This window comes from Elgaria multicarinata, chromosome 1 (genome assembly GCF_023053635.1).
Source record: "Elgaria multicarinata webbii isolate HBS135686 ecotype San Diego chromosome 1, rElgMul1.1.pri, whole genome shotgun sequence".
NCBI lineage: Eukaryota > Metazoa > Chordata > Lepidosauria > Squamata > Anguidae > Elgaria > Elgaria multicarinata.
This window is the reverse complement of record NC_086171.1, coordinates 122,487,977-122,514,875: the sequence shown is the minus strand read 5'-3', so window position 1 is coordinate 122,514,875 and position 26,899 is coordinate 122,487,977. Positions and strand designations below refer to the sequence as shown.

General features: G+C 42.6%; 1 protein-coding gene across 1 annotated transcript in view; it reads left to right on the top strand.

Moving 5' to 3' along the window:
- Nucleotides 1-26,899, top strand: part of ABCA4 (ATP binding cassette subfamily A member 4) — a 129,286-nt gene that overhangs the window by 90,792 nt on the left and 11,595 nt on the right. The window contains exons 21-38 of the mRNA XM_063132547.1: nucleotides 1,549-1,686; nucleotides 3,114-3,307; nucleotides 4,975-5,065; nucleotides 6,730-6,935; nucleotides 7,233-7,281; nucleotides 7,904-8,130; nucleotides 9,041-9,165; nucleotides 11,615-11,713; nucleotides 13,149-13,338; nucleotides 15,437-15,531; nucleotides 17,258-17,290; nucleotides 17,939-18,044; nucleotides 18,175-18,249; nucleotides 18,897-19,066; nucleotides 20,785-20,962; nucleotides 22,725-22,840; nucleotides 24,784-24,931; nucleotides 26,304-26,427. Coding sequence (XP_062988617.1) covers nucleotides 1,549-1,686; nucleotides 3,114-3,307; nucleotides 4,975-5,065; nucleotides 6,730-6,935; nucleotides 7,233-7,281; nucleotides 7,904-8,130; nucleotides 9,041-9,165; nucleotides 11,615-11,713; nucleotides 13,149-13,338; nucleotides 15,437-15,531; nucleotides 17,258-17,290; nucleotides 17,939-18,044; nucleotides 18,175-18,249; nucleotides 18,897-19,066; nucleotides 20,785-20,962; nucleotides 22,725-22,840; nucleotides 24,784-24,931; nucleotides 26,304-26,427 — 2,364 coding nt within the window. The remainder of the gene's footprint in view (nucleotides 1-1,548; nucleotides 1,687-3,113; nucleotides 3,308-4,974; nucleotides 5,066-6,729; nucleotides 6,936-7,232; nucleotides 7,282-7,903; nucleotides 8,131-9,040; nucleotides 9,166-11,614; nucleotides 11,714-13,148; nucleotides 13,339-15,436; nucleotides 15,532-17,257; nucleotides 17,291-17,938; nucleotides 18,045-18,174; nucleotides 18,250-18,896; nucleotides 19,067-20,784; nucleotides 20,963-22,724; nucleotides 22,841-24,783; nucleotides 24,932-26,303; nucleotides 26,428-26,899) is intronic.

Here is a 26,899-nt window from a genome sequence, read left to right as displayed (position 1 = left end):
CTGCGTTTCCTGCACACAGCAGGAGATCACAGCACATTCCGGGGTTTTTTTAAAAAGTCAGAATAAAAGGGTTCTATTTTGCTATGGAAAAATGAGCGGAAGCCATGCGGGAGGCAGACATCGTCCTCGTCTAAAGGACACATGCGCATCCGTAAGTGGGCAGGGGTGAGTGTGCGATAAAACACTTGTCTGATGAACCTCTGACTTACAAAAAGCTTATCCCATTATTATTATTATTATTATTATTATTATTTATTTATTTATTTATTTATTTATATAGCACCATCAATGTACATGGTGCTGTACAGAGTTAGACAGTAAATAGCAAGACCCTGCCGCATAGGGTTACATTCTAATAAAATCATAATAAAACAATAAGGAGGGGAAGAGAATGCACCAAACAGGCACTGGGTAGGGTAAAACTAGCAGTATAAAGTCAGAACAAAATCAAGTTTTAAAAGCTTTAGGAAAAAGAAAAGTTTTTAGCTGAGCTTTAAAAGCTGCGATTGAACTTGTAGTTCTCAAATGTTCTGGAAGAGCGTTCCAGGCGTAAGGGGCAGCAGAAGAAAATGGACGAAGCCGAGCAAGGGAAGTAGAGACCCTTGGGCAGGTGAGAAACATGGCATCAGAGGAGTGAAGAGCATGAGCGGGGCAATAGTGTGAGATGAGAGAGGAGAGATAGGAAGGAGCTAGACCGTGAAAAGCTTTGAAGGTCAACAGAAGAAGTTTATATTGGATTCTGAAGTGAATTGGAAGCCAATGAAGAGATTTCAGAAGTGGAGTAACATGGTCAGAGCGTCGAGCCAAGAAGATGATCTTAGCGGCAGAGTGGTGAACAGAAACCAATGGACTGATGTGAGAAGAAGGAAGGCCAGTGAGAAGAAGGTTGCAGTAGTCCAACCGAAAAATAACCAATGCATGAACAAGAGTCTTGGCAGAAGAGAAAGACAAAAATGATCGAATCCTGGCAATATTATACAGGAAAAAACGACAGGATTTAGCTACTGCCTCAATATGAGGAATAAAGTAGAGCAAGGAATCAAATATCCCATGATAAATGTGTTCAGTGGAGGTTGGTTGCTCTGACTCTGGAGGGTCTGTGAATCCACTCTGGGTTTCAGTCAGAACTCTAAAAGAGTTATCCAAGGTTCAGTAGCTAGGATGGCTCTTTATAGTTCTGGCTTGTCCTGACTGAAATACAGAATGGATTCACAAACCCACCGAAATTGAAGCCACCAGCCTCCACTGATCTACACAACTGCTTTTAAAGCGCTTTAAAGCACTTTGAAAACGTTTTGAAAACTGTATATGCAGTGTGTCCTGGGCCCCAACAGTTGTCAAAACTGTTATAAAGTGCTTTAAAGCAGTAGTGTAGATCCCCCCTGAATGTGTTGGTCTTTAAGGTGCTACAAGATTTTCTGTTATATTTCATTCAATATTTGATGGTTGCTTGTGCAAGCTCTGTGATATATCAGAGAGAAGCAACCTTTCTCCTGTAAAACTATGCATCTCTTATTTTTTGGCTTTGTTTCTCTTTTCGTTACTTAGGTGGCATGCAGCGGAAGCTGTCTGTTGCCATTGCTTTTGTTGGCGAAGCAAAAGTGGTTGTCCTGGATGAACCCACTTCAGGAGTTGATCCGTATTCCAGACGGTCTATTTGGGACCTCCTACTGAAGTATCGTTCAGGTAATTTGGTTCCAGAAAGGACACTGTGCAGTGTGTGTCAGTAGCACTCCCTTGTTTCTAAGTTTCTTGATATTCTTAATAACATAAAGCCAGCTGTGTATGTGTGTGTACAGAAAAGGCCCATGGATTTCAGTTGAAGCAGACTCTGGTTAATGTCTTGTTGTCCAACCCTTTAATTTATGCTTTGTCAACCTGCTAATACCTTCTTCTGATGGTGCCTAGTGTAAGATTCCCATCAAAATGAAAAGGCAGCAAAAATTGACAGCTGAGGGGCTTTGCACTGTTTTGTGCATGCATTTGCATCCATGTACACTGAGTAACTCTGGCCTCAATGGATCAGTTATTGTTTGTGTGTAGGGCTGGTGAAGCTAGCTTTACATGGCTTGTCCTGTTTTATTGGCTGCTGAGCTTTTGCATGTTATACCTCCTAAAGTTGTTAAGTTAGGGTTAATTATATGACAGATTAGAGGCTTGCAGCCTGTGTTTTGGCAAGCAAATTCCAATGCACTCGGCCATTTCCTCACCTGCATTCCCAACTAGTAAACTAGGGGTGAGGAATCTCGTTTGGCTGAAGGGCTGGTTTCAGTTTCAGAGAAGCTTTTGGGAACCACAGTCCAGTGATGGGTGGGGCTAAAGGTTAGAGAGTGAGACCAGAAGTAAATGGGGTTGGACCAAAACACATTAAAAAAAAAACCCCACCAGCCTATTGTTGCTTAAAGCTCTTACTTCCAGTAACTAAAGCCTTAGGAGAGTCATTTTAACTTTTAGAATGGGGGGGAAAGATGGAGAACTGCCAAACTATGGGGAGTTGTGAGAAAGAGGGTATGTGGCCATCTGGAAACCTCAGGAGGGCTGGATTTTGTATGTTTAAAATATTTATATACCACTCCCCATTCAAAAGATTTCAGACCTGTGAACCACAAATAGAATAAAAGAATAAAAACACTGTATTAAAAATACAATTTTCAAAAGAACAAAGTTCTGATAAAATCCCATTACTGGCCATACATGGAAAGCTTCCTGAAATAGCAGCATTTTCAGGAGGTGACAGAAGCAATACAATGGTGGCGCCTGCCTGACCTCCAAAGGCAGGGAATTCCATAGGAAGGGGGCCACCGCACTGAAGGCTTTTCTCCTGGCAGACTCCAATCAGACCATGGGTCCATGTGGAACCCCCTGGAGCGTGCCCCCATCCTAAAGTTCCCCACCCTTGCAGTAAACCATGGGAGGATTTCTCTGTTTGGATGAATAGAACATTTAGATAACCATGTTTAATTCAAGTGCAGGTGATGCTGTGCTATTGCAGTGTCAGGGATGTTATATAGATCCAAGTTCTCCCTGATATCTGCAAAATCAGATTCAGGATCTGCCATACTTCCAAGAACCAGGTATGTATGATTTTTGTCACATCTGCCCTTTCCTTTCAGGTAGGACTATCATTCTTTCAACCCACCACATGGATGAAGCAGACATCCTTGGAGATCGGGTTGCTATCATTTCCCAAGGAAAGCTGCACTGCTCAGGATCTCCTGTTTTCCTAAAGAACTCCTTTGGGACAGGCTTTTATCTCACCTTGGTCCGCAAGATGAAAAACATTCAAAGTGGTGGAGCAAAAGAGGCTGTAAGTGTTTGGCACCAAGTTGCGCAAATAATCTGTGAGCATCATTCACTGCATCATTCACTGCGAGAAACCTTCCCTCATAGGGGAGCATAGGAGCATCTCCCCTATGTGGGAAGGTTACATCAATTGGGATTGTTTAGCTTGGAAAAAAGGAGGCTAAGGGGAGACATGATAGAGGTGTACAAATGCATGGTGTGGAGAATGTGGATAGGGAGACATTTTTCTCCCTCTCTCAAAATATTAGAACCCAGGGTCATCTGATGAAGCTGATTGCTGGGAGATCCAGGACAAATAAGAGGAAGTACTTCTTCACACAATGCATAGTTAAATTATGGAACTCACTACCACAAGATGTAGTGATGGCCACCAATTTGGATGGCTTTAAAAGGGGGGTGGATAAATTCCTGCAGGCGAAGGCTATCAATGGCTATTAGCCCTGATGGTTGTGTGCTACTTCCAGTATCCAAGGCAGTAAGCCCATGTCCACCAGTTGCTGGGGAACATGGGTGGGAGAGTGCTGTTGCACCATGTCCTGCCTTGGTGGTCCCTGGCCGATGGCTGGTTGGCCACTGTGTGAACAGAGTGCTGGACTAGATGGACCTTTGGTCTGATCCAGCATCAGGGCACTTCTTAGGTTCTTATGTTTAAATGCAATTATAAGATGCACATTTTCTTCAAGAGGGAGGAGCCATGTGGCATTTTGAACAATCCAGGGCAGTTAACTGCCCCAATTATTCAAAATTCTATTCAAGATCTTCCCCTTGTAGAAATGTATGCCAATGAGGTGTGGTTAATGGCTATTCCTGTGGTACTTCGGAATGTGGGGCAAGTGAATGGAAGGGTGATAGAATGTGGGAAAAGAGCAAAGAGAGAAGTCGATTGGTGACATTTGGATGAGGAGGGGGAGCTGAAGATAAGGAACTGAGGAGATATGACTCTGAGGAGAGACCTGAATAAGAAAGAAAGCAAATAGACATGGCAGGACACAAGAAAGTAGAGAAGGAGTGAATGTCGGCAACAGAAAGACTTTTTTTAAAAAAATAAACTGAACTGATGGCTATCCAACTAATAGCAGACGAGTGAGGTAGTTACCATAAAAGCAACACTTGTTTGGATTGGATCATGTCATGTGCTTTTTAAATGTCTTATTTGTTATAACTGTTGGTTTTGTTAACTGGTTTTAATCTCTTATATAAAGAAATGCCATTTATGTTTCTTAGGCTCAAGTCTGATTGCTGGTTTACCATCCCTCAACCATAACTGAGAATTGTGTATCTCACAATACCTTGATTGCAAGGGTTACACAAGCAGACTTATTATTCCTCATATTACATGTTTGTCTTCTGAATATTTGCATCCCAACTTAAGATAACGTAAGACTACATGTGACTATGATATGCAGTCTTAAATGCACAACTCAGTCAATATTACAAAACGTGTACATATAAAATTACCACCGACACCAGCCAAAAGGGGGGGAAAACACTGCCAACTCCCAGAAACTCTGTAGAAACTGATAAATTTTCAACAAAGATTGAAGAGAAGTTCTATTCAACCCTTTGAGAAAGTCTCCTCAAACATTCACTTCTGACAAAGCCTTAACACTATACTTAATGCGTATTATGAACACACATTGGAAACTGATAGTATTGCTTATCTTCTTTTAGACCTCCTGCAGCCTGGGATCCAAATGTTCGTGTTCTTGCTCTGGCTGCGTACCTACAAGCAAGGCAGAAACTGTGGAACAGGAACTGGATGGTGAGAACAGGGATTGCTCTGCTTGTTATTGCACAAGGGTGACTGGGTTGCTGACTTTCATGGACCATCGGACTCTCGGTCGCTACTAGCCAAGTCAGCTGAATGCAGCCTCCCCCAACCTGGTGCCCTGCAGATATGTTGGGCCTCTGTTCCCATCATTCCCAATCAGCATGGACAATGGCCATGCTGGCTGAGAATGCTGGGGGTGCAGCCCAACACACCTGGGAGGCACCAGATTAGAGCAAGCTGGATTAGCCAAACTTCAGAGGCCTCTAAACACCAGTTGCTTGCGACAAACATCAAAGGAGACCATTTCCCTCCTGCCCTGCTTTTGTCCTTTCCGGAGGCCTCTGAATTTCCATTCTCAGAAACAAGATGCTAGTCAGATTCTTAAGCCTAATCTACACCAAGCAGGATATAGCACTATGAAAGCGGTATATGGTATGTAAGCTCCATCCGATGAGCGTTTTACTGCACACTCGTTACTGGGCACTCACAGATTGCTCACATGACAACATGTGCCTCTCTCGCGTCTTCCGCCCCTTCTGGCCTTCATTGCGCTGCAACACCCCACCCACCCCCAGAAAAAGTCTGGTTGCTATTCTCTCCTACCGGACTGAATGGGCCTATTACTTCCTGTTTTCAGGAAGCAACGTCAGAGCGACGACAAAGAAGTGACAGGAGCCGCGCGTTTCAATCCAGATGTGATGGGGCTTCTAGTCAATGGATCCCAACAGTTGTCAGTGCACTTCAATACCATTATAAAGCAGTAGTGTGGCTCCTGCCTTTCATATACTGCTTTCATACCACTTTCAAAGTGCAATATCCCGCTTGGTGTAGATTCGGTCTTAGTGTGATCCAGCAGAGATTAGGGTGACCATATGAAAAGGAGGACAGGGCTCCTGTATCTTTAACAGTTGCATAGAAAAGGGGATTTCAGCAGTTGTCATATTTTGTATGCATGTCGCACCTGGTGAAATTTCCTCTTCATCACAACAGTTAAAGCTCCAGGAGCTATACTGCAGCTATACTGTGACCAGATTTAAAAGAGGGCACGGCACCTGCATCTTTAACTGTTGTGATGAAGAGAAATTTCACCAGGTTCCCCATATATACAAATGACTCCTGCTGAAATTTCCTTTTCAATACAACTGTTAAAGAAACAGGAGCCCTGTCCTCCTTTTCATATGGTCACCCTAGCAGAGATTGTCTTGTGTTGATGGTGTGGCTTCTTGTGGCTTATTCTTTGCAATCTTAAAATTTGGAGCCAAATAGCTCGATTTTGAGCCATTTGCTTGAAATGCATTGGCGTTTATACAATTGGAATCAATAGATTTGCATCCTACACCTATTGGATTATTATTGTTTATCCTCCTCCTTGATGGTGCTTCCCTTTTGGGTGTGTCTGAATCATTACTGTGCATGCAACATTTTGAGACATAGTGGTGGAGGCAAAGTTTTTCTGAGAATCTTTGAAGAATACATAAAAGTTGTGGGGGAACCCACTTGTAGAAGGGGCTTCAGCTGTACTTCGGTATGAAAGTAGCTCCCTACTACTGACCTTCATCAATGTTCTTTGGTGACTGATCACGTGAATAGTTTGCAACAATGAAAATAATACAGTTCTCCATTTGGTTCTCAAACCATGCTTTGCCTCTTCACAGGTGATGTGAATGAACTAAATGAACTGATCCATCATCATGTTCCGGAAGCAAAGTTAATCGAAAGTATCGGTCAGGAGCTTATCTACCTGCTCCCCAGTAAGAATTTTAAGCAACGATCCTACGCCAGTCTCTTCAGAGAGTTAGAGGAAACCCTGGCTGATGTGGGACTCAGCAGTTTTGGGATTTCAGACACGCCACTTGAAGAGGTTGCTAACCTTGAGACATTTCCTTCCTCCCCAGTCCTTTCTTTCATAATTTACACCCAAATGATGTAATAACCTTCTGTTGATGTTTTAAGCCTATGTCTGAGTTCTTAAAGGAGCAGGCATTGTGTCTGGATTTATTCCATTTCTTCTTTAAGGTATTTCATGTTTTATGCTAATTGGAAATCAACCAAAGGGACAATGTTTTTAGTTTGTATTGCATTGGAGCAGCAGAAAAAAGATGCATAAAGATGTTCTTACATGTTCACAAAACCTCCTCTTAATGGATCTCTCTTGCAGGTTTTCTTGAAGGTTACGGCAGAGGCTGATCCTGGAATGCAGAATGCAGGTAAACACTCCATAATCCAGTGCCTGAGGGCCAAACTAAAAAGTTATGCAAAATATCTGCCACATCTTAATAAATTACTACTATGAAAGCAAAAGCCACTAGTTCTAGTATGCCTCTCTCCATCAGTAGCATCCAGTAGAACTCATCCTAATCATGTGTTTGCTGCTCCCACATCATTTCATTGGCTGCCACTGATGTGGAGCAGGGAACCACAGAACACTGTTGTGAAGACAAAGGTATATTTTTCCAAATGTTCCCATGATGGGGAATCATCCAGTGTGGAAAGGGTTAAGGAACCTATTTACATATGGGGCACAGTGGATCCATGCAGTTGCTTTAGCCATAATCCGTCTAACAGTGACGGAAATCCAGAATCAAAGCAGATGTAGAGGCAGTTCACTGACTGATGGGAACAAAGGTGCCTGGATCACTTCAGTAAGCCTTCGCTGAGTTTTCTTGCTGTTAGATCTGTAGAGGTTCCCTGATGTAAGTGTAGCTGCGTTGTTATACAGGTATGGGGGAAAACTGTATTCATTAACCTTAAAGAATCTCACAGTTCCAGGACTAGTGAGGCTGAAAATGTCTTTCAACAAGCCCTGAAACAGAACAATCTAAAATCTAGGAGCTGCCCAGGAAAATGGTGCCACTGGACAAGAAGAGGGAGCCCAGCAAAATACTCTGCCAGCCAATGGCACTTCGCGCACTCCTGTTGCTCTGGAAGGATATGGGAGTGGTGGCAAAGGATCCAGTCAGAATAAAGGTTGCCAGCTTGTCCTTCAGCAGATCAAAGCACTTCTCATCAAACGATTCCATCATTCCACCCGTAGCTTGAAAGACTTCTTTGCTCAGGTATTTACTTATCTATTAAAATAACAGAGGTCTCTTCCATACGGAGTTCACATGCGCACACCTGCATTTGCAACAGGTTTAATGGTAACAAGGAGGTACAATCTTGTTGTAAAATTATGCCAAAACTTTATAGAGCCAGGTATCCTCATGCTGAACTTAACAGTCCAAATTGAATGAACTAGATCCCAGAGCATTCTATTGAGAAACAAATAAGCAGGAAGCCAACTTGTCTTTGCTTATAGAGCTATAAGCTCTATAATATCGCAGAACAGCACTAGGGGTATATTTTTGTCTTTTATTGTCAAGAACAATTACCTGCTGCAGTTAACGAAACAATATATTTCTGTAATGAGTTCCGCAAGTTCATTTGGGTGGAGAACAAGGAGCCCATGTAGAGGGACAAAGTGGCACACAAAGTCCTGCTCCAGGGTCACCGAAAACTCCATACTGTTCATGTGTGTGGAGGGGCTGTGGCTCAGTGATAGAGCACATGCTTTGCATGCCAAAGGGCCTGGGTTCAATCTCTGGTATCTCCAGGTAGAAATGGGAAAGACAGAGGCTCCAGCTTGAAACCCTGGTGAACTGCTGTCAGACAGTGTCAAATTAGACCAACTTCCTACATGCCTATAATCCTGTCAGCTGTATTTTCTGAGCCATTATCAGACACTGTCATTTACGGTTTTCTTTGCAGTCCTGGGAGGATTTAAAAACAAAACTACATGAAGGTTGATGTGCAGGATACTTGTTCTGATACTTTGATGTATGATATGAATTGTGATCTGAGCTAGATATAATTCTAGCACAACTGTCCATGCTGGGTATGCTTGAGTGTTATTTGAGTTTCACATAGATACTGCTGCCACACTCTATGTGTAACGCAGGTGGTTGACATTTTCCATGTTGCCTACAGATTATTCTCCCGGCTAGCTTTGTGCTGCTGGCTCTGATACTTACAGTCCTCATCCCTCCATTTGGTGAATACCCCAGTCTCACCCTCCACCCCTGGATCTATGGACAGCAGTTCACTTTCTTCAGGTTAGAGGACTCCTTTATCAGAGTAGAGCTCCCTTTCTTGTTTTACCAATAGCTTTTGTTGTGATTTGTTGCTAAGTGGACTTTAGTTCTCTGTCGCTTTCTTCTAATAGAAATCATGTGACTGCCTTTGGTAGATTAGTTCTCAAATTTGATCAGACTGTGAGTTTTCTCTTTTCCCAGCCTAGATTTTGCATCATTCTTCTGGCTAGCTAGTGCCTCGTCTGTGAAATAACATTAGTACCACACTGGTATTTAGAGACTGACTTTGGCTAATTAAGTAGATCCTTTAAGGTTTTGTCTTGGAGATTTCTGCTTTGGTCCAGGCTTTGCCACTTCCTGGTTTTTCTTGTTTTCTATGTATCCATATTTCTCTAAAGAGCTAAGAGGCCCAAGGTGTTGAAAACACGCAGGTTGGATCAAATGGAAAGGTTTGTCCCTTGTGGCCAGTTCTTATCACTAGGGATGGGCGAATCTGTCAATTTCACTTTCTCCCACATTCAGATGTTTTAAATCGCAAATTCTTTCTGCCCCAAATATGAAGAGCCTTTCAAATTTTAGTTATTTTGTATCAAAAAGGCACTGAAACTAAATTCTCTCACACGCACACTGCACCAGCCAAATTTAAAAGGCACAGCTATTTCTAGCATGGAGAGAACCATCATGTACCTGCCTGCCATATAGCTGTTAAAGATTAGAAGACTGACAGGAAACAAAAGCGGGGGAGAATTGGCAATCCTAATTCAGCACAAAAGGAACCAACCAGAATCTTAAGAGCTAAGTACTCAAAGCCGTGGGCCTGGATGGACAAACCTGTCAGTTTCGGTTTATCCCACGTTCGATATTCCTTAATCTGATGTTCTTTTTATCCCAAACATAGAGAACTTCAGAAATTTTGGTAAATTCTTATCAAAACCAAAATGAAACTAAATTCTTACCCATCCCTATGTGTTACAATGAAGCAGGAACCCTACATACACAAACACCCTCTTGCATGTGTGACCTGCATATAGGTGTGTGCCCAATTCCCCTATTTTTCCACCTCAAATGTAAACTGGAAAGAAAGTAGAGAATGCATGCAAAGTACGTATAAGTGTTTATTTTTATGTTTGTATCATACTGTGCATATGATGCATCATAAGGGGGTCACATATGGACCCACCATTCCACCATGCATATCAAAGTGTTGAACCTCGAGCCAAATCTGCCTCACTTGGGATTCCAATTCGCCCCTCCAGGGTTCTGCAAATGGCCATGGTCCTTTCCCCAGACCACTGGTTGTTTCATCATTTCTTGGCTTTGCACAGTTTTCCCCCATTCTAAAATGGCTGAAATGCCTCTCCTAAGGCTTAGCTGCTGGCACTTAAGAGCTTTAAGCTAAAACATGCTAGTATTGCTGATATTTGGCCCTGAACTTTTCACCTTTAGCCCTACCCACCACTAGAATGCAGCCCCCCGAAAGCATCTGTGAAACTGAATTTGGGGGCATGTCTAGATGGGGCAATATCCCAGGAATCGTCCCTGTGCATCCGCATGATGCACAGGGGATCCCAGAAACAGGGAGGAATGATCCCTGCATTTCCCCGGGATATGGACCTGCACATTTTCACAGTTTTTCCCATGGTCCTAGGATGATCCCGAGACTGCAGGACATGTAGGCAGCCATCCCGGTATAGTCCCGGCTCCTCACGAGTAAACGCAAGGAGCCGGACACAGGGCACAGAGCTCTGCAAGTGCTCCGTGCCCATTAGGGGTGGGGTGGAGCGGGAGCAGGGCTTTAAAAAAAAGACTAACCTTTGCCCTGGAGTACTGGTGCGCTCCAGCTCCTGTTTCTTTTTAAAAAATGGTGGGCGCAACGTCCTCTTCCTCCTGGGACACACGCACCACGTGTGGACTGAGGGGGACGATGTCACAATCATAAAATTGTGAGATCATCCCCCTCCCACCCCTCATCTAGCCATGCCCCATCTCTTGTACTGAAAGAGGTTCTCCATTCCTGATCTATGTAGTATTTCCAGAGTTGAGACTGAATTAACCCGTCTATCGCATCCAACTATGAGGGAAATATGTAAGCTATCGGATAACCAGGAGATATAAATTGTCGAGGTTCACCAAAGGGAATTCTACTGCAATAGCTTAGATATGTCTGACATAAAAACCACTGGCCATTTCTTAACGAGGAATTCCTGTATTATGTATCCGTGGTTTGCATCTTGCCATGTTTAGCAATCTGTGCCTACCTAGATCATGGGTAGAAGTACCATTGTGTGGTCCTTTTGTAATTCCTTTAAAGCATGTATACGTCATACTATAATAGGCAGGTGATTAATTTTAACATCAGCTGTCCCTACCTGTGCCTTACCTGTGTGATCAGCTGATTTTCCTTTGCAACTGCAATTCTTCTGTAGTCAACCTCTTTTTTTATAGTCTAAATTGCATCCAATCTCAATAGCAACGAGCGACCTGGAAGTGAGCAAATGGTTTCTCTTATTGACGCCTTCTTAAATAAACCAGGATTTGGAAATCGCTGCTTGAAGAGAGAGCCACTTCAGTAAGTCACATTGGTCTCTCTTTAGATTAGTAATATGTTCTGTTTCAAGGTGGCAACAATAGTATTTGAGATGAACTGGCCTTGACATTTCTTAGCAAAGTCAAAACTGTGGAGAACATTGTTTCTCTCCAACATCACATTGCAAGCTGGTGTAAAAAGTGGCGGTTGGTTCCAGATTTATTCATACATTAGTCATGACTAATTTGACCGATTGATTTTCAATGGGTCTTTAAAATAATGGTTAAAACTGGAACCAACCCCATGAATTGTATCCTGGGGTGCTTCCAGAGGAAGCTTTTATAGGGCCATCACTCAGCCTGTGTCGTGTTTCTCAAAAACCTCCTGCCTTCTTGAGAGACAATAACGAGGCCTGCAAAGTAATCCACAAAGCTTAATTTAAGCAATAAACACCTCTTCCCACCTGAAGAGAGTCTAATCTCTTGGAACTTTCCCCTAGGCAAAACTAAGCAAACTAAGCAAGACAATTGTCGGTTTAAGAAGAATGGCAAGCCATTTATTTATTGATTGATTGATTGATTGATTGATTACATTTTTATACCACCCAATAGCCGAAGCTCTCTGGGCGGTTCACAAAAAACTTCAGAGAGACTGGTTCTGAGACTGCTTCTAATGTAATACAAGCCGGGCTGACTTTCTCTTGCCTTCCTTTTGCTCCGCCCGTTTTAGTCTGCGGAGTACTCTAGGATTGGCTAACCTGTTGGTGCTCTCTCCTTCAGAAGAATGTTGGCTTCCTACTGACTGTGTATTATTGGCCCATGGCAAGATAAGCTCTGGAAAGAGTTCACCACCAGCTAGTGAAGAGCTCGTGAGAGCTTTCTCCCCCATTGGTACAGTCTGGCCTGTGTCTAGCGCTGACTCCTCTACTTCAGAGTCTGATTCTGATTGATTACTTGAAACACCTTCTTCCAAACTAGGGGGAGCAGGGCTAGACATGATAGCCTGATTCGCAGAATTTTATAAGGGATCCAGATGTTGTCATATTCCATTTGTAGCCCTCCCGCATTTTTCCACCACTTCTGTTAAGAAAAGATGGGTTAATTGCACAAATGCCTTTTGATTGTTAGCATCAGGAGCCCTCCATCTGAAAACACCCAAGGGCTCTTAGACAGGTATAAACCAAGTATAAGTGTATAGTGTAGGTAGGCCCTGAGTTATCTATCAATCTATAGGTAAGGATAGCACCTCCCCTAAGAGATGGAGCTCATTCATTTTTTGTTTAAGGTACACTTGGGAGTGGGGCACACTTTTTAATGGTACTGTAATGAAGGTTGTTTATTTGTTGTATCAACCATCATGGTCATATCAACTGTAATGAAGGTGAGAAATGTAAATCCAGTCGTTTTCTGTGATCCAGCATGGCCAGCTTGATCCTTATACTGGTAAAAGATACCTTGTGCTCTGTATCTCTGTGCAGGAACTACCCTTGTGTTAATACCTCAACACCCTGGATGACACCAACCGTTCCTTACAACGTCTCTGCTCGTTTTCGAACGAACGTATGGAAACCCGACAACCCCTCGCCCTCCTGCAGATGCAGCACGAGGAAGAAACTCTCTATGCTTCCAGAGTGCCCTTTGGGAGCTGGTGGACTTCCTCCTCCACAGGTACTCTTTGGTTGCCATTCACTGGTTTGAAGCACTATGGCTGCCATTGAATCGGTTTCAGTTGGTTGAAACAAATGGGTAACCAATTACAGCTGTATAGATGATAATCACACATTTATACAGCCATGTGATTAATTGCTGTTGTTAATTGGTTACCCAGTGGTGTGATTAATAATAATAATAATAATAATAATAATAATAATAATAATAATAAATGTATTTGTTACCCACCTCTCCCTCTGGATCGAGGCGGGGTACAACACAAATGGAAACATCATATAACTAAAACGTTTAAAATTAATACATTATTAAAAGTAGCACATTATTAAAAGGCAAATTTAAAATTCAAGTGGGTAGGCCTGCTGGAATTAATTAATTGGTTACCCGATTGATGTAGAATTTGGAATCTTTTGCAAGGAGCGGGTTTACAAGAGACAGGAAGTTTTACGCATAGGGAGATAAGAATCAATGGCTCTAGGGTCTCCACTGCCCCTGCAAGGCCAGGCAGTGGCACTCACCAAGCTATTCTGTCGTTGTCCCCCGTCCCCTGGATGCAAGTGAATGGAGCAATTCCCAACACTTTTGTGATTGGCTCTCCATCCTGCTCCAGCCAATTTGTGGTTCAAAATGCCAAATGTACCTGCATGCCTAAAAAGATTGGAGATCCCTGCCATAGTGGAAGAGCAACAACTGTTGCTATTCCTATCTGAGGCTTTCTTTTTGGGAACATGCAGATTTCTTTCACCATTTTCTTTGAAACAATGGAAGCTGAAATTCACAGAAAGCCAAATTCTGCACCAGGTTCTTCAGTAGCGCACACATAGAATTTGAATTGAATAGATAAACTCCTTGGTACAAGGGAGAGTGCTTTGTAAGCAAAATCTTATAGGTATGTTGAAGGAGGCCTGCTGAGGATTGTTAGAGTCCTGGTTCAATGTTTTCACTAAACCATGGTTTAGCATTGTGAAAACCATCATGGTGAGCCTCCATTTTGTGTACCCCTGAGCCCCCTCTTCTCCTTTGTGTGCAAGGAGAGGAGATCAGAATATTCCACTTGCATTTTCTCTTCCATATTCTGTACTTGTCACAGACCTTGTCCTTTTCATCCCCCACTTCAAGCAACGGGATGGAAATTGAAAAGTTCTTTGACAAATAAATGGAATATAGCTCTTCTGGGGCTGAACAAAGTAGTGTGTGGGGAGGATGAAACTGACAAGGCTATTGACAAGATGGGGAAATGCCCTTGCCCTCCATAGCAGACAAGTGGACTTGCAATCATGTGTACTTGTGCAAGATCGAAAATTAATACTTTTTTTTTTAAAAAAAAATGACTTCATTTGCCCAAATTTCAAGATCCGCCCCCCCCCCCCCAAGAAGCACAAATTGCCACCATTGAAGAAAAGCCATACTATGCGTATTAGCTTAACTTGCTACAGATCGAGTCAACGTCAGCAGGAGGAAATGAGAGGAAATCTTCAAGGCTGAACTGGAAAAATCCATCAGGTTTCACCCATTAACAGAATTCTCATATATTCCTAGTAAAATCTCATTTTTCTTCTAGGGGTGGGCAACACTGCCCCTCTGTGGTTATATTCACATGCTACTTGAAGATTTAAGGCTACTTGGGCCTTCTTTGTCAGCTACTGTGTAGTTTCTATCTCCAGTTGGTAGTTTTAGAGAATAAAGGTGTTTATGCACACGCACATACACAGAGAAAGAGAGAGAGAGGGAGAGAGGGAGAAATTTGTAGCTCCCAGCCAGGAGAGATTCATTGCTTGGGTTTTGAGTGTCACTTGCATTCATTTTTAGGGTGAGGCTTACCAAAGCTTACAAATCTTTTGGCAGCCTTCAGCGAAACTGACCTGACTTACGGTGGTAAATCTCTGTTATTTTATGTGATTTGAAATCAAGACATAGAAAAAAAAGGCCAGCAGTTTCTTTTCAAACTCCTAAGAGGAGGCAGGGCAGTTCTCTGTTTTCAGCCTAGTAGCAATTTCTCATTTAAATCAAATAGAAAACCGTGTGACCTCTCCCTGCCACTCTGATCTGCCACATTCGAACCATGAAGAATTTAATGGCTGTTTTCTTTTCCTTTCAGAGAGTTCAGCGTAGCACAGAAATTCTTCAGGATCTCACGCATCGAAATATTTCCGATTTCCTAGTAAAAACGTATCCCGCTCTTATTAGAAGCAGGTTGGTTGGGATCTTTCCATTTAGGGATTTTCAAAATAAAGGGTCTTCTACAAATCTGTGGCAGCTTGGGTAGACTAGGACCTCCATCCAATGAGTGTTTTATTGCACACTCGTTACTGGGCACTCACGGATTCCTCGGAGGTCGCTCACATGATATCGTCTGCCTCTCGTGCGCCTTCCGCCCCTTCTGGCCTTCCTTGTGCCGCAAGAAAAACCAGAAAAAGTCCGGTTGCTGCTCTCTCCTGTGTGTGGGGGGCGGGGAGCAGCGTAATTACAACGCAGGACTGAATGGGCCTCGTGCTCCTTGTTTACTTCCTGTTTTCAAACAGGAAGTAACTGAGCGACTATGGAGAAGCGACAGTAGCCAGCGTTTCTTCCTAGATGTGATGGAGCTTTAATGCTCTGAACAGAATCTTGAAATGTTCCTAAGACTTCTGAATACCAAGTAAGGGTGGACAAACCAAGGATTTTCCAGCTTACCTATATTCTCTGAAAATCGCTTTGAAGTTCATTTCGGCTCATTCTCGTTTTTGTTTTCGGCCTATTTTTTGTCTAATTCAAATGGGAATACTGCACATTTTGAACAGGAAATCTGTGCATTTCTGTGTGTATTTTTCAAAAGTGTACTCTTTTCCCCTTTAACTATAGCATAAACATGCATATTTTTTGAAAAATATATATTTCAAAGTGCTTTTTTTAAAAAAAAATGTGTATTTTTCCAACACAATAATAAATTCTGGGATTTGCTAATATTTCTTGAGGGGGAAAAACACTCCCATTTGCATAATTGGCGAAAAGTGAAGTTCTCATACATTCCTAATACCAAGTCCACTGCTCAGTTCTCCATTAATTAGCATAGAAGCTCTACTGATAGCCTGAATCTGTGCAGAGTGAAATGGGTGCATAGGATTGGGTTGTGAGGGGCAAACTGAATGTTACACACAAATACATGCAATGAAGGCACCAGAACCTTGTTTTTCTTTGTTTTTATGAAAAGCAGCTTTGTTGCTGTGATGCTGAGCAGCTCCCCCCCCCCCCCGCTGCTCCTCTGCGCAGCACCACAGCCTCCAAAGGCTGCTTTACATTTCAACAACAAAACCCATCAGGATTTCATTATGCACATTTACACAAAAACAAAACATTGGGCAGATGTACATGCATAAGGTGCCTGTTTGCTCTGTACCCCTGAACCTCTTTCAGCTCAAGGGTCAAATTCGATTTTAGGCTGCGGATCAAAGGCAAAAGGGGTATTTTTGCCAAAATAACAAATATTCCAGTATATTTTAGCTTAAAGGTCTTTTCCTGCTAGTAGCTAAGCCTTAGGAAAGGCATGTCAACCATCTTGGAAAGGCATGTCAACCATCTTGAAAAGGCATGTCAACCATCTTTTTCCTATTGCAGAAAAATCAGGAAACCACCAAATGATTGGCAGCCCAGGTGGAGCAGTGGGAGGAAGCATGGCCATACATCTTGCATGATCCCAGCAACAGGGCTAGAGTTGCAATCCCTAACCCCACCCTCCTCCATGAGTTCAGTAGTTGTTTGAATGGGGCTTATACATTCTTGCCTGGGACTTCCGTTCAACCAAAGTAGCCACAAAGTCCCCCTAGATGGTTGATTCAACAGTTCCCTGTAGCACAGACGTAACTTTGTGTCTGAAAGAACCTGAATTAGTGTGGAATGTTCAAGGATGTTTTATTTTTAATATTTTCATTTTCTTTTGCAGTTTAAAGAGCAAATACTGGGTTAACGAACAGAGGTAGGAAACCTTTGTGCCATATGTCTTCTGTTGAATGCTTTGCTTTGAGCTGAACAACTGATATTATTGATGAGGTGCTCCTGGTGGCTCCATATGGTGGACCTGCAATTCAGTTGGAATCCACCCGTAGAGCCTTCAATGTATTGGCTCCCTCTCTGTGGGATGCCCTGCCTGTTAATGGCAGGTGGGCAGCACATTGTTTTGTCTCTAGCACCTGCTGAAGACATTTTTATATAAACAAGCTTTTCCTGATGGATCAGTCATGGTTTTATTGACATAACCTGATTTAAGATATTTTAATTCTGTATTTTGTTTCTTTTTCTTTCTTTTATTGTTCACCAGAGAGTGTGAATCAATTGAACAATCAATAAATGATATAGTTGGTCCAGTACTGCTCTGCCTGAAATATATTTATGTGGGGTGGGGGATGATGGCTGGTTTGGAGACAGCTTTTATCTAGTTTATATTTCCCCACACGCACACACTGTCGACACTGAAGAAATTAATATATTTAGGGTAGATGTCTATTTTCCCTTTTGTAAGAGCGACATGTTTATTGCTGAGAGAGCTTTTAGAATGCTGAGGACCTATTAAGAGAGGGATGGGGTTCCCCATTACCACTTGATGGTCATGTGCTCTTGTGTTTAGATATGGAGGAATTTCCATTGGCGGAAAACTTCCAGTCCTACATGTCACTGGAGAGCAAATTGTTGGTTTTCTGAGAGAACTTGGTCAAATGATGAACATAACAGGGGTAAGTAAGGATTGTTCTGTCACCATTTCCCTCCAGATTCTGAGCAGCTCTAAGATTCCCCCCCACCCCCCGGCCTATAGGATTGAAATATGTATACCTGGCAATTTAGTCCTTGTTTTCTGCTATTTAGGGTGAAGCAACAATGGCTGCAGCTAAGGAAATGTCAAATTTTCTTAAATACATGGAAACTGAAGACAATATTAAGGTATTTTTAAACTTTAAGAATATTTTTTTTTCTGTTTCAAAGCATTATAGAATCCTGCAGAACCTGATTAACAAGAAGCATGTGGCAGGATAGGACAAACGAGCATTTGCACCAAAGTGAACAATGGCTTTTATTATATTACCATCAACTCTGATAAAAAACAACAACAGCTAGAAAGCTTGGGATATATAAACTGGGGAGGGTTTTTTCAGAGGGAAGGGAAGGGTGAATAGGAATGATTTCAGAAATGAAATATGCAGGATGACTATAACATATTTCATGGCATCGGAAATACTTCCCAAGCAAAGCAACTGAACCCAGGCACATTTCAGGGCCAGCCCAAAACATTTTGCTTCCAATAGAGACTTGCCCCCCCCTTTTTTTAACTTCTTGCAGAAGGGAGGATTTGGGATTAAAAATGGGGGGAGGTTTAATCCTGCCCTTCTGTTGTGTGCTTGATCCAATCCAAACTGTATGCTTACACTAGAGTAATAAAAAAGCTAACTTTCCACTACACGCTATGCAGTTAGTGTAAAGTGTAGTTTGGGTCTTATATAGTCAACGTAAGTGGCAAAGTAAGCAATAGACAGATACTTTGTTTGTCATATGCTAGTTCAAGTTGCTCATGGGCTTCCTTACCCATGCAGGTGTGGTTTAACAACAAAGGCTGGCATGCCTTGGTTAGTTTTCTCAACGTCGCCAACAACGCAGTGCTAAGAGCCAACCTGAAGCAAGGCAGGAACTCCGAGGATTATGGGATAACTGCTATCAGCCATCCACTGAACCTCACTAAAGAGCAGCTCTCCGAAGTCACTGTGTAAGAATAAAAGTTTTCTGTTTTGTTTTTCCCTTTCTTCCTTCACCCTGGCTCAGAAAGAGGGAACATGCCTATAGAGAGGTTCAAACACTGATGATACCTTTAGCTTAAAAGTAGTGCAAAAAGTAAGATACTCCTTGCTTTCTCTGAGTAGAGAAAGTATTTTTTCCATAAAAGCCACAGGTGTGGTATGAACAGAAAACAAAGATGGACTCCAAAGACAGAATGGGGAGAACAGCAATTGCTTATTATTCTGCATTGTCTGTATCGCCAGCAGTTCAGGGAAGTAAGGAAGCTTTACCTGGAATCTTTAAGGGAATGGATCTGGGATTCTTTTTGCAGCTTCTGCCCTGGGATTTTACATTAAATTTTAAAAAGTGCAGCGGTCATTTTATTCCTCCCCCCTCCTCCAAAAAAGTAGCCACTTACCTTTTATTTTTTAGATAAAGTAGGGTGACCAACTGTCAGGATTTCCCTGGATTTGTCCTGGTTTTTGTTCTTTCCATGGTGTCAGGGGGGATTTTCTATAATTTTCAATAATGTCCTGGAATGACACACCTTCCCCTTTAAGGCTGCCATTAGTATGGCAGGAGGGAATGACATGCTTTCTTGAGGCACGTCATTCCCCCACCCCGAGCTCCAATTGAGGTCTTAAAGGGGAAAGTGGGTCATTCGTGGACATTATAGAAAAGGCCCCAATTGGAGTGGATGGTGGTGGTGCAGAATGAAATCCTTTCCCCTCCTCCACTCCAATCGGGTTCTTTAAGGTGGCGGGGAATAACGTACTTTCTGCAGGACTCAGAAAGCTGCTTCCCCACACGCACACTAGGTGTCCTCTTTTTTGGTTTCCCAAATATGGTCACCCTAAGATAAAGCCAATCAGGACTGATGGGAAATCCCCCACTCTAGCTGCTATTTGTGCTAAAGGTTGCTTATATTAGCACTATGTTAGTTGCGTAAGTGCAGCAGCCCCATGAGATACTGCCCACGGCTGCCTCTGAAATGGTAACGTCATGCCTCTTCCTTTCTACGGTAATGTCTATTTCTAAGAAATACGCAGTGTGATGTCACCACACTGTGGGTAGTATCCAATAGGGAATACGCGCACACAATGGTGATATTGCATTTCCAGGGGCAAGCACCAACCCAAGCGAAAACACACATTTCCAGAAGGGACACAACCTCGAAACATGCGTTTTCGCTCGGGTCGGTGCTTGCCCCTAGAAGCGCGATATCGCAGTTCATGTGGTAGGGGCTGGGCACAGATCTTGGCTGAAGGGCCGTGTGTGCACGGACTCAGGCTTGGAGGGGCCGGCCCTGCGTGCTCAGCCCCTGTTGGATTCTATCCTGTGTATTTCTCTGTTCCTATATGGGATAGCCGATGAAATGGAGCAGGGAATTCACAGTGCAGTCATAGTATGTGCCTGCCCCACTAGAAAACATTCTGATATCTTCCAGAGATTTTGGACCACAATTCCTAGAGGCTCCAGGCCTCTAAATGATCAGGGATTATGGGAACTGTAGTCCAAAACATCTGGAGGGTACCAGGTTACCTACCCCTATGAGGAAGAAGCATGGGACTTCTGTTTTCAGTGGCAGCCATGCATTTCCTTTCATGTCTCATTCCAGCCTCATTGTAAATGCGGAGCCTCCTCGCGGTGACTTGTGTGGCTTCCAGATCTTGCTCACTGGTTGTCCCCCATCTTTTCTCACTGCAGGCTGACCACTTCGGTAGATGCGGTTGTTTCCATCTGTGTGATTTTTGCCATGTCTTTCATCCCGGCAAGCTTTGTTTTATACCTGATCCAGGAACGAGTGACAAAAGCCAAGCACCTCCAGTTTGTCAGTGGCATGAGCCCTTTTGTTTACTGGATCACCAATTTCCTTTGGGACATAGTGAGTAGCTTTTGGAAGTGACATAAGGAAGTATGTGGAAGGGTCATAAGCGCTCTCGCAGTAGTGGAGCACATGGTGGAGCCAGTCAGTGTTGAACTTCGTTCAGCCCGAGGACAGAGTTCCCTTTATTTATTGTATTTTTATACTGCCCAATAGCCAAAGCTCTCTGGGTGGTTCAAAGAGGCTCTCAGGGGCCATTTTCCAGGAGTGGGCAAGGCTGAAGGCCAAAGTGGTGGGGGCCAAAGGAAAACGGAGCAGGGCCAAAACGCCACTATATTTTAGTTTAAAATCTCTTATTGTCAGCAACTAAGCCACCTGTCCCCCATCTGGCATCCTTCAGATGTTTTGGACTACAACTTCCAAAATTTCTGATCATTGGTCATGCTGGCTGGGGCTGATGGGAGTTGAGGTCCAGAACATTTGGAGAGCACCAGATTAAGGAAGGTTGTGCTACGCCTTACGAAAGGCATTTCAAGATTTTAAAATGAGGGCGGCGTCTGTGCAAAAGCGTGGAAACCACCAAACGAACAGTGGTCAGCAGAAAAGGGGCAGGGGCAGAGGAAGAGGGCGTGGCTGCCTGGGGGACTCCAGTGGGCCGGATTTGACCTGCAGGCCTAAGATTCAACACCCTTGCTGTAAACAATACCGAGCTGGATGATCCAATGGTCCGACTCAGTTTAAGGCAGCTTCCCAATATAGGCATATGTTGCTGATGTTGGTGGGCAAACCCCAACAAGTCCTGTAAAATACCGTCATAAAGCCCCACCGGAATAGCTTGTTCCAACAGAATCTACAGCTCTTTCCAATCAACCAATAAATCATATAATTTGTTTTGAAGTTGTATAGCTCTCCCTTTAAAATATCACTGTCTTGATGTACTTTGCACTGCTGGACATAAGAAGTTGCTTTATACTGAATCAGACCACTGAATCCACATTGCTCCAGTTGCCAGCAGTGGTGTAATGGAGTCAGGGCTCACAGGGATGCCGTCCGGCACTTCTTGATTAGGGGAGGAGCTGATGTTATCTGCCACCCCCCACCCCCACCCCTCAGATTTCCCTGTTCCCTCTCAGCATAGTTGCAAACCTCACAGTAGCTAGGGCCTGGGAATGAATTGTCCAAATTACTCCCCTTTGTCATTCAAAGTATTTTGGGGTAGATGGCTCTTGAATGGTCAATTAAGACTCATTAGCCTTACAAAAGTCCTGTTCCTGGTGGAGATGAAAACTGCTAGAATGGGTTTGTGCATATGGATCAGCACAGCTGTGTGAATGTTTGGACCCTCCTTGGGGATGTGGTTTTGGGGATCACCATGATGAGCACCTGTACTTCAAAATGTACCACTACACCACTGATTAACCCCAGCTCTGCAGGGTCTCAGCCAGAGACTTTTTCCAGCCCTGATACTGGGTATCCTTAACTGGAGTCAACAGGGCTTCCTCTAATTGACTACATTATTTTGCTCATCATTTATCTCTTCCTGCCACCTCCTTTTTAAAAACAAAAGGGGAAAAAAGATCCAATTTCTTCAAATACTAGAAGGATCAATTCAGAAAAGAACATGCAAATTGGTAATGACTTCTCTCTTGCTAAGGCTGATCTTTCTGGATAGCTTTCTGGTTCCACCAAGGCCAAGACAATAATGTGTGAATTAATGCATCCTGGAAGATATTAGAAAAGCTGGCACAGATTTGAGGATTTTGTTCCACATTGCATCAAGCTTCTTTTTCACTGCACTTTTCTTTCCTTCCCCCTGTACCAGGTGAATTATACCATAAGTGCTGGCCTAGTGGTGGCAATATTCATTGGCTTTAAAAAGAAAGCCTACATATCACCAAGCAACCTCCCTGCACTTATTACATTGCTGCTTTTGTATGGGTAAGTCATATAGATATTTCATTAATTAGGGTGACCATATGAGAAGGAGGACAGGGCTCCTGTATCTTTAACACTTGTATTGAAAGGGGAATTTCAGCAGGTGTCATTTGTATGCATGCAGCACCTGGTGAAATTCTCTCTTCATCACAGCATTTAAAGCTGCAGGAACTATACTAGAGTGACCAGATCCAAAAGAGGGCAGGGCTCCTGCAGCTTTAAATGTGGTGATGAAGAGGGAATTTCACCAGGTGCTGCATGCATACAAATGACACCTGCTGAAATTCCCTTTTCTAGACAACTGTTAAAGATATAGGAGCCCTGTCCTCCTTTTCATATGGTCACCCTACATTAATTCAAAGACCATTATGGAGGCAGGGACAAGACATTCAGAACATGGATGTCTGTTGTGTTGAATAGGTATCTTGATTCCAAAAGGGTACTAAATCTTCATATGTCAGTTACATTTCCCATAAGAAGGACAAAATTAGTAACGTATGTTCCATAGAAACGTGATCTTAAACTAACAGAATTTTTTAAAGTTTAAAAACTGTTTAAAGTTTAAACTTTAAATGCAAGACTTTCAAGATTTTAAATAATAGTGAGTTCTTTTTCTGAGTGTTTATTTGTTGATTGCTTCCAATACAATAACCGTAATAGTTCTTCCGTGACCGGTAATGTCTGAGGAAGGATTTAGAGTAGACAGAACTCTTAGCTTTTAGGATTTTAAACAGAAGATATTATATATATATTTAATTTGACTTGAGTAGCTAATGTAAAAAATGGGCTTTAAAAAAAAATCTTGAATTGCCTACGTGTGTCGACTTTATAAGAAAAAGGACACAAATGGAGTCTTGTCCTGTTTTGTTTATTTTGATTCACCATTAGTCAACTCAAGATTGTCATGCACTTTGATGGAAGGAAAATGGATATTACCATTGGAGTAGTAATTTGTGGTTGTCATGCTCTTTGAAGACAAAAAGCAGTACTATGCAAACCACAGGTGTATTTACTAAGATCTGTTCTCATGAATTTTTGAAACTGATGCATTTTGAAAGAAGCCCCACGAGAGATTTCTAAGAGTAAAAGAGGTGTGAGGCTTATGCTTTAAAAGCATCTATAAATATTGAAGAAGGATTTGCCTATATTTGTTCCCGCCTCGATCCAAGTGGATAGGCGGGTAAGAAATAAATTATTATTACCCTATTTCTTCGATTCTAAGACGCACTTTTTTCCCCATATAAACAACTCTAAAAATGGGGTGCTTCCTAGAATCGTGGGTGTGTCTTAGGTTTTTTTTCTGTTGGTGGTACTGAAATTAGTGTGTGTCTTACAATCAATGGCGTCTTACAATCGAAGAAATACGGTAGTAGTAGTAGTATATCACTAGACTTTTCAGCACATGGGCCTAGTTTATACAAACAAAAGACTAAACCTGCTGCAGACAGGTTAGACTCGATGGCCTTATATGCCCCTTCCAACTCTACTATTCTATGATTCTATGAAAATTTTCCCCTGATCTGCTGTTTGTGTGAACTAAGCCTTGATAAGTCAGCAATGAATGTGTGGTAAACTGACTCCATTGAGAACTGGAGGTGAATGTGAGCTTAAATGAAAGTTCCATCTGTGGAGTTTGAACTGTGATGGTACATTAACACATGCGAGTCATCACTTAGTGCTTCAGTCATCAAGTGACAAGCATTCATGTGTGAACTAGCCCTGAGGGACAGACAATCCCAAATGGTCCCGTTTTGTTAGCATCTTATTATTATTATTATTATTATTATTATTTAGTAGAAGGGATGAATGATGCAGCTGAATTATGAATTCTAACCTGACTGACCTCAGGCAGTGAAAGTTTATAACATCTCAGCCAGACTTTGTTCCCCATAGGAAAGCAATGTGTCATTTATTACATCCCCTTTTTTTCTGTCTTTTGCATGCAGATGGGCCATAATTCCTATGATGTATCCAGCATCTTGCTTCTTTAGCATCCCCAGCACTGCCTATGTTGCCTTGTCTTGCATTAACCTCTTCATTGGTATCAACAGCAGTGCCATCACATTTGTCCTGGAGCTCTTTGAAAACAATCCGGTGAGTGACTCTTCTCCAAGGAAGCCTTCGCTTAATGACCAGCTGCGGTTTATTTTGCACTCTGTTTCTTTTAAAAATGTACTTTTAATGTGTTTTTATTCTGTTTTATTTTGTCCACCGCTCCGAAAGTTCTGAACGGGGAGCGGTATATAAATATTGTAAATAAATAGACTTTACAGTGACAAGAGTCCTGATCCATTAAGGGAGATAGATGTTGATACCTGCTTCTCAATGAAGTTTAAGGGTAGCTGATGAAAGGGAAAGTACTAGAAAACATTTGGGGCAGTATGCAATGCGACACTAGTGCTAACGTAGTAACCTCAAGATTGGATTACTGCAATGCACTCTATGTGGGGCTGCCCTTAAAGCTGCTCCGGAAGCTGGAGCTAGTGCAGAATGCTGCAGCTCGGCTGTTGTCTGGAGCTGCCCCTTTCCAGATTGTAACTCCTGTGCTGAGGGAACTGCACTGGCTGCCTATTCGTTACCGGGCCAGGTTTAAGGTTCTTGTACTAGTGTACAAAGCCCTAAACAATTTGGGACCAGGATACCTGAGAGAATGCCTTCTCCCCTAACAACCTGCTCAGTCACCAAGGTCATGCTCCTGGTGGTTCCACATAGACCCATCCTCCGATTGGAGTCCACCAGGGGAAGAGCCTTCAGTGTGGTGGCCCCCCTCCTATGGAATTCCCTGCCTCCGGAGGTCAGGCAGGTGCCAACTTTGAATTCCTTTTGACGCCTCCTGAAAACGTCATTATTCCAGGAAGCTTTTCCTTAAGGACCAGCCACGGTTCACTGTACATTTTGCTTCTTTTAAAATCCATTTTAAAGTGTTTTATTCTGTTTTTATTTTATTTTATCTTGTACACCGCTCCGAAATTTTCATTGGGGAGCGGTATATAAATATTGTAAGTAAATAAATAAACGTAAATTGTGTTGTGCTGGTGTAAATGATCTGTAGTGCAAAACCTGTAGTACTTGCTTGTGCAATGGATTTTCCGGGGAGACCCACGTCACATTGGATCCTGACCTTGAAAACCCATGAGCCTCTAGGTTGTAGTAATAGTGTCCCAGAAATAGGATGTTTTAAATCCCTGGCGATTATAAAAGGGTATTTCAAAAGGAGCAGCCTCTTTTCTATCTCCCCTCATTGTCCTTTCCTCCAGTATCCCTGGAGAGAAAAGTTCCTCCACCATCTAGATTTCCTTTTGCACATCCTCATAAGCAATTGCAGCATCGGGTTTCTTTATTAATAAAGGCTGGTGAGATAAAGAGTCATATGGCCTTTCACTTTAATTCCAAATGCTTTTGTTAAATTATAAAGGATTATGATAAATCTGAGCAATACTAGCATATGCTTTCCTATCTCTTTCAGTCTCTGCTGAAATTCAATAAAACATTGAAAAATATCCTGTTAGTCTTTCCTCATTTTTGTCTGGGCCGTGGACTCATTGACTTAGCCATGAACCAAGCTGTGGTTGATGTGTATGCTCAGTTTGGTAAGTACAAAAGAACATGAGATGGTTCTCTGTGCCCCTATTGCCTAAGTAAGGTTTTGAGCAGTGGGCTTGGTCCTCTGCAGTGGGTTTCTCATCCCCACCTGCAACTATAATGTGGCGCAACACTCCCTGTGTAAACCATTAACATTTAAAGCCCTAAATGGTTTGAGGTCAGTTTATCTGAAGGAATGCCTCCTCCCATATGTATCTGCTGGACCCTAAGGTCATCCTCAAGGGTCCTTCTCTGTGAGTCCCTGCCAAAGGAAGTGAGGTAGGTGGCTACCAGGAGGAGGGCCTTCTCTGCTGTGGCACCCTGGCTGTGGAATGAGCTTCCTAGAGAGGTTCACCTGGCACCTACATTATACTCTTTTCGACACCAGGTGAAGGCCTTTTTATTTTCCCAGTATTTTAACATTTTACCATCTTTGTCTTTTAGCTTTCCTGTTTTAAATCTGTATTTTAAATCTTTGTA